The sequence below is a fragment of the Lactuca sativa genome, chromosome 4 (genome assembly GCF_002870075.4).
Source record: "Lactuca sativa cultivar Salinas chromosome 4, Lsat_Salinas_v11, whole genome shotgun sequence".
Taxonomy (NCBI): domain Eukaryota; kingdom Viridiplantae; phylum Streptophyta; class Magnoliopsida; order Asterales; family Asteraceae; genus Lactuca; species Lactuca sativa.
Window position 1 is genome coordinate 362,078,743 of NC_056626.2, and position 7,810 is coordinate 362,086,552.

Here is a 7,810-nt window from a genome sequence, read left to right on the forward strand (position 1 = left end):
CCGTTTTTAGGCTTGAGTGTGATTTAAATGCTGATTTAGCACCACATAAGTAATCAAAAAAATAAAATAAATAAAGAAGATTGTCCAGTTAAACCTTATTAGGTAAAAAAGTGTAAGCAACTTACTATTATGGATAAAAAAAAAAATAATAAAAACAGCTAGAAATAGATTAAGATTATTCTCCTCTTGATGTTCTAGCACGCTTCTTCTCCATTTCCCTCTTCATCCAATCAACACATTCCTCTAAGCTTCCGGAAGGATAAGCAAGCTGCCATTGTAGAAGCTTCCGCTGCCATTCACTAACAACCGGGCCCCCTTTTTCAAGCTCCAAATGTTTCATTATATCCTTCCCGTTGACCAAAGGTTTGACTTCCCACACTTTCTCCAAACCTAATTTCAATATTTCTCTTTCAACCTCCATAAACACTTCCTTCCTTTTCTCCACTTGTCCCCCCACAATACTCGAAAGCATCAAAGCAACCCTCCACAAATCTTTCATTTCCCTCAAAACCAAACCCAACAAGATCCTTGATTTCAATTTCACAGGAACTTCAATCAAATCGATTTCCAAATCAGTTTTACTCATATCTTCATTTGATAACACGAATGGGATCAAACACAAAAGCTTCTCAACTCCATTATGTAGCCTCGTAACATCATCCGCATCACTAAGTTTTAACTTTAAAGAGTTTTTGAAAATGAAATTCACAATTGGAAATGTTTTCTTTTTGTTGTCTATGTAAACTGTCTTCCTAAGTGGAAGAAACAACGATGCATATAAATAAATCCTTCTCTGTTCATTTGTAAAACTACACCCCACTTCAAGAAACTGTCTCATTCCCAAATTCATATACTCAACACAAATTCTATCATCTTCTTGTGAAATTAAAGGTTTACAATTTTCAGGTAATGTGAAAACAACCCAAAACAAACCTAATTCTGATATGTAAGTTATTGCTTTATCCGGTTGATTCCCGGATATCATAAGATCGATTTCATGCCCGATTCTTTCTCTGCTAATTTTCCCACCAATGGCAGATTTCACATCATTGTCTGAAGCTGCAACTTTTAATTCTTCATCCATTTCAAATTCAAACCTTGCACTAAAACGAATTGCTCTAAGAACCCTCAAAGGATCATCCAAGAACGTCTCTTTGGGTGGCAATGGTGTCACGATTTTCCCAGATTTCAAATCATTCAACCCTCTTTTAGTAAAATCTTCAACTGAACATGTATTGATGTTGTAAAACAAGCTGTTGATTGTAAGATCCCTTCTATATGCATCTTGTTCTGGAGAACCGAATTGCATGGTTGGAATTCTGCTGTTTTCAGTGTAATCTTCGGATCTTAAGTTGACGAAATCGATCCAGACATCGAATAATCGCATTCTTGCTGTTTCCAAATGCTTGGATTGATCCGGATTGCTTTGAATAACACCGATTCCTTGTGATTCTTCACCTGTGGATACTAAATACTCGTTTACCTTTTCACAAAACTCTTTTCCTAACATGTTATCAAGAGCAATATCGATGTCATAACAATCTTTTCCTAGAAGCTTATCGCGAACCCATCCACCTGCAACACGAAGCTGTGTGTCAAGATTGAAATGAGCAAGAACTTGACGCAATCGATCGAATATCTGTTTTTCTTTATCAGTTGGATCGATGGTTTCCTTGACTATGATAGGTAATGTTGTATCTGTCTTCATCATTGATCTGCAACAACGATACAACACTTGAGTTCTTGGAAAGGGGAGTAATGGAGTCTTGAACTTGATGGTGGTTTTATGCAGAGGCTTTCCTGTAAAGGTTGTGGTCAGAGAAGATCCATAAAACCATCTTAGTTGTGTTATTTTCTCACTAATCTTAGCCATATCCACACTGAAAGTGGCTGCAAATATTTATTGGGGAGAAAACTATCACTATTAAAGTAAAAACAAAACTCAGTCATTCAACTAAGAATTTGAGAAAATACTCCTCAAAAGTATGGGCTTATTTATATTTTTCACTTAAAGTAGCATCACATTCGAACAGATAGATACATTGGTTAAATGATGAAATAGTCAAAATAATTTGTTTTAGCTTCTGGATTAGGGTTCAACAAAACAAAACCAATACCTACTCTGCACGTTTTTTGCTGTGATAAAGATTAAGAAGGAAGCAAATGCAAACACTGCTAACGTAACTTCATTTATATCATGAATGAAAAAGCAAACGAATTCGACAAAAAAACATTCTTAGAACAAAAGAAAGAACAGGATGAAACCCTGATTGTGCAAAAACTGAGTGAGGTTAAGCAACTAGACGACTGAACAAAAGACCTATGAGTATTATCTGTGAAACGATTCAATTAGATATGAATATGGATGAAGAGATTAAGAAGCAGCACCTGATTGCAACAAACTTGAGATTCTCCGAAGAGAGGAGCGGAGATGGGCGAAAGTGAAGCGGGAGTTACTTGAGACTAGACGACGGTTAGTAGCGGAGAGCCGATTCACATTCACCTTCTAACCTAATCAGGGTAAACGCGAATTTGAATGACGCCATTTATGTTTGAGTCAAAATCGACAAATATCTTTATATCTTTATATTTTAACAAATTTTTAAAAATGATCCATATTATTTTAGAAAAATGAAGTTTGTTAAATGGTTAATATTGAAAGATATTGTCGAAAGAAATTGTAAAATATGATTTTCGATTTGGAACAAAAACAAACGGAATGTCAAGTTTGAAAAAGAATAAAATTTTAGTGTCAAAATTCAAAATTGAAAAAACAATCAAACTTATCTTTATCTTTTTTTAAAACATAATATTAAGTTACTTCTAAATTCTATAGAAATAACAAGTAATATATGTTTGTGTTAATAGTTAATTATTTGAAAATTTATACATGAGAGGGGATAAATTATATTGCAAATATAATATCAAATGTAATAAAGTGTTTTAAAAATGAAAATGATCGGAAAACTCTTTGTAACTAAATAGTTTAATATGATGAAATAAATTATAATAATGTTCTATATAATATAACATGTTTTTAATTATATATTTAAAATTTATTTTATGTCGTTTTATATTTGTCAATTAGTTTATCAGCTAGTTTAAAAAAAACGTTATTATTTTATCAGCTAGATTGTCATGCAAAAACTAGTTTTTCAGCTTAGAGTTTGAGCAGTTAGTACCAAATCTCGATTGTGTCGGTAGTGAACCGTTCTATTTACAAATAAGTTCATCGAACATTTTCAATAAATTTTCCAAATATACCTTTATATATCATTAATTGTTATCTATATAAATATTTGTTTATTTCATTTTATATTCTCCATTTATTTTATCACTTATATTTTTACTAAATGATATTAGTTTATCAATTAGCTTCTCATATCTTACGAGACAAAAGCTAGTTTTTGAGATCAATCGATTTTTCAATCTCCTATTATTTTGCATTTTGTATTTTTTTTTTTTGTTTTGTACAATGTCACTGAATAGTTTTTAACATGTATTTTATTGGCCAAAAATCCAAGCTTTAAACAATTTATCAAACAATCAAAACAAAATTACCAACAAAGATGGAGAAAACACACAAAGTTTCCATTTTATTATGTCAATAAATAAATTACATACAATCACAACAATCTGTACACATTTTTTTTTACCAATAATAAGCCCTCAAAAAACAGGTAACAGAGGGGCATTTTCGATATTAAGCAGTGATTGAGGGGTGATTTGAAGAGCTGGACGTATTTCCAAAAGGGTAATAAAGGAATCAAGAGGGATTCTCATACCCCATACATTTATTGACTCCAATTTCCGACATTTATTTACAAGAACTTGAAGCCCATTTTCAGTAACATGACGACATCCCCATAATACAACACTCTGCAATTATGTGAAATATAATCAATATCATTTTATTTTTTTTATACTTCTAAAAATAGCAAAGTACTTTCATTTATTTTATTTGTATTTCAAATTCGGGCAGCTGACCTTCAAATTCGGGCAGCTGGTGGAAATTGCAAATAAAGATTCATCTGTTATGAAAGTGCCCCCAATGTTTAGGTGTTGCAATGAATTGGCCCTTGAAATCTGTACATGGTCAACAAGAAAAGGTCAACTTGTTTGTTCTCAAGAAGCCAAAAGCCAAAAACAATCAAGTAATCTAAGATTATGATATTGAAGATTAGAGGTCCATTATGTAAAGAAAATGCATGATTCTTGAAGATTCTGAATGTTTTTGATAAAACACATACCAGTTGAGCAACACCTTTGTCTGTGATCCCTGTCATTCCCCATAGTGATATGCAGGTAAGATTGGCGATGCATTTTGCTGTAGATAACTGGAATAATCCGTTATCTGTTATTTGGCAACCCCATCGGCTTTTTGAACTGAAAATCATAACAAAAACAATCAGAAATCCAATCCAAAACATCAAATACCTTGTAATTTGCATCTGATGATTGATTTCGATGCGTGTTTCAAAGTTGTTATGCCTAAATTTTTATGAACTTTAACCTAAATTACAAATCATAATCACTTTTTTCCCAAACAATCAAAATTGATCGATGAAATTTCCTCATCAACGTCAAAAACTTTCTCAAAGAATTTGTAATTGAAATGCTAAACACAGAAAACAGAGAGAGGGTGAAAAAGCGTAAAAAAGGTGGAGTGAGTGGAAAGCGTACATGTCAAGCTCCTTGAGACCATAAGCATAACAAACAAGGCGAGAAGTTGATTTATCATCCATTTTCCAACCTGCAAAGCTCAATTTCTCTCTTCTTCCCATCGATTGCTTCACGCCTTCCCTCCATTTTCTACACACACTGCTCGTTCTTCATAATTCACATACAAACACAGTCAACACACATGCTAAAAAACGAAAAACGATCGAAATCTCAAAAAACAATAAAAAATTCGATTAGAAAACAAAAGGATCATGAAACGTACTGCGCCAAATCCTTGAAGCAGGTGATGAAAACGAATATATGAGCAAGTAGGTCCATCGGAAGCTGGTCAATTTGAGCCTCTCCTTCTTCGATCGTCATGTTAGAGAGAGAAAAAAGCCCCAATTCTAGAGAGAGAGAGAAAGAAGAAGGGTTTAATCGTCGTTTTAAGAGGTTTTCGTGAGGAGGTGTAGAAGAAAGCAATGGCGGAGGAATGTTGTCATCGTTTCGCCATCAGATTCTCTCCTCCACACGTGTCACTTTTTTGAATATTCAACATGGAACCCATCTCATGCTTATTTTGATTGTACCTTCTGCAAGTTAAGATGTACATTGAATAAGAAAGTGTCTCCACTTTATGTGACTATTACTTGTACTTTTCCGATTGTGTAATTTGTTATTTTTTTCAATTCTATATTAAAATATAAAATAATACTTGTAAGCTAAATACGTAAACTCTTATGTATATTACAACTTTTTCTTGGCATTTGTGACGCTAGGGGACTTTGGAAGATAGGATAGGGTACAAAAATATTTTATTTTTAGCACAAAAAAATTGTATGTTTGGACAAAAACATGTTTATATGTTTTTATATGAGATAATAGTTTTTAATATTTCGGCTAATGGCATTTTTGGTCCGGTTAGCATGACATACATATTTTTTTTAACAATGAAAACTTTATTGATATTTTTTTGGCAAAATACAAGAGAGAAAATACAATTAGAAAGAGGATGCAACAATATGAAAGCTATACCAAGCATGCTAATATAAGCTAAACGATTTTGATCTATGACTAACCAAATAAAAAAGAAATCGTTGTGATTTTCGATCATTTTAAACACCAATGTGTTATTGCTTTCAAGACGAACACAAAATTGATAAGATAATTGTACGAAGTTGTTTACTTTTATCTTTGAAGCTACACTAAGCCCATCGTCGATGAAGAGTTGTTGGATCGGAGAAGAAGAAATGATATTCAGTTCGTTCCAAGACCTTCACTTAGATGTCACAAAAGTATAAAAAAGTCACAAAAGTATGATTAATACCTTCACTTAGATGTCATCATAGTGAACATAACGTATGCTAGATATCAATTGATATCTACGAACCAAATTCAGAGTTAACGAGATGCAATTCAAGATTGTTTGTCATCCAAAACAGATTAATTATGTTGGATTTTATTCGAGTTAGAATTGATTTTTTTTTTTTTTTTCATATTTGAGTTGTCTTAGCAATCTTATGGAGAAAACTCCATTGGAGTCAAATGTCCAATCCAATTTGTCTTTGGAATTTGTAATTTGGCACAAAACTTAAACTGCATGGCAACCAAATAAGTTACTTCAACAACACATGTACAAGGTTCATGTCCGACCCTAACATGTCGGAGGTCTTGTGTGAAAATAAAAATGAGGCCCCATAATTTTTTTGTAAAGTATTATTAAGTAATTTTGTTATCACTAAATTCAAAACTTAAAGATACTATCAAACATCTCGTAAATTCATGACCATAACATCATGTATCCACTCATTAGATGTTCTAGTTTCTAGGATCATACATGTTCATTGGAGTATCTTCTTTGTCATCATCATTACCATTTAAGGTGGATATGTCTTCATCTACAAAAGGCATATCTTCTAGAACTTGCAGTTCAAATTCTTCTTCTTTAGATTCTTCCATAACATCATGAACTTCATCCATGTTTTCTAGCACATGTAATTCAACGTCTTCTTCTCTATGTTCTTACACAACCGACTCCTTATGATGATGATGTTTCGACATTTGTTTAACGACGAATCAATTGATAGATCCTCTTTAACTATGAACAAATTGTTATTCTTTTTGTTTTCTTTTTATGTTTAGAACAATCCGACTCAAATTTTCTAGTTAGAGGTAACTTGTTTTAACGAAAAAAACTCAATGTTAATAACTTAACAATATATATTTGTAATATTTATCAAAAGTTAATGTTTAAAATAGTTAGAACAACAAACAAAATTCTTGTTTTCTAACATTTCTAAGCATCGGACTATATTATATTAATATTAAAAGTCAAAAAATAGGAATCTCATTTCCGCCCTCTCCCACCCCCACCCTAAAATTTGCTAATGATCTATTCTAACTCCTGTATACCAAATATTGAAAAGTTAAAACTATAAAGCTAGGTGATAGAGTGATAAACATAATTCACAAGACACTATGCTATATATAAGAAAAAACAAGAACATTGTTTTATTACTTCCTCTACTTTATTATTCTGTAATTTCATTATAAATTCATAAATAAATCATTCAAAAAATAAGCATTTAGCCTGGGAGAGAAAGAAGCTAAGCATCTACGGAATTTAGAAAATTTAAAAAGAGACGAGCAACACTGACAATCTATTTTTACTGTTATTAGGTTTGTTAGGGTTTGATATTTTTGTGAGTTTTATAAAACCTATAACATTTGATTGAACTTATACTAGAAACATATATGTATTTTTTATATACATAATTTCCTTAAATTTTTTATAAATATAGAATTTATGATAAGATTTTGAATTTTTGATTTTCTTTTATTTTTTTTCATAATTAAAATTACTTTAAGATTGCAACCAAATTTTACATTGTATATATAGTTAGCTGCTAATTTCTTTAATAAAAACACATAAAATGTATTTTATAAACCATTACTATATATTTTCCCTAAATTCGGATGCCCCTTAAAATCGGAGGCCCTTTGCGACCATACCACTCGCACACCCTCTAGGTTACCACTAAGAAGACCTTCTTTGCTGACTCTAAGTCCATTTGAATTATGCATAGAAGCTCCTCGATGCAAAAGTAAGAATTTTTTGTATTGATTTTCAACACGAAAGCCTTGGGAG

At 31.8% G+C, this 7,810-nt stretch overlaps 2 protein-coding genes across 4 annotated transcripts; both read right to left on the minus strand.

Annotated features, from left to right (window-relative positions):
- Window positions 1–50: 50 nt before the first annotated feature.
- Window positions 51–2,545, minus strand: LOC111879166 (tRNA nucleotidyltransferase cca2). Of its 3 annotated transcripts, none has more exons than XM_023875639.3 (2): window positions 2,389–2,545; window positions 51–1,800 (listed from the first exon to the last, which is right to left on the minus strand). In XM_023875639.3, exon 2 carries the CDS (start codon window positions 1,709–1,711, stop codon window positions 176–178), a length of 1,536 nt encoding a protein of 511 aa, XP_023731407.1. In that variant the 5' UTR covers window positions 1,712–1,800; window positions 2,389–2,545; the 3' UTR covers window positions 51–175. The 3 variants fall into 3 exon arrangements, with proteins under 3 accessions (XP_023731407.1, XP_023731406.1, XP_042757422.1); XM_023875638.3 differs by having other exon boundaries at window positions 51–1,890; window positions 2,389–2,544; XM_042901488.2 differs by having other exon boundaries at window positions 51–1,715; window positions 2,389–2,530.
- A 1,025-nt stretch (window positions 2,546–3,570) lies between these two features.
- LOC111879177 (F-box protein At5g67140) lies at window positions 3,571–5,106 on the minus strand. The gene is made up of 5 exons (XM_023875652.3): window positions 4,946–5,106; window positions 4,684–4,830; window positions 4,251–4,386; window positions 3,988–4,086; window positions 3,571–3,879 (listed from the first exon to the last, which is right to left on the minus strand). Exons 1-5 carry the CDS (start codon window positions 5,041–5,043, stop codon window positions 3,670–3,672), a joined length of 690 nt encoding a protein of 229 aa, XP_023731420.1. The 5' UTR covers window positions 5,044–5,106; the 3' UTR covers window positions 3,571–3,669.
- Window positions 5,107–7,810: the final 2,704 nt, after the last annotated feature.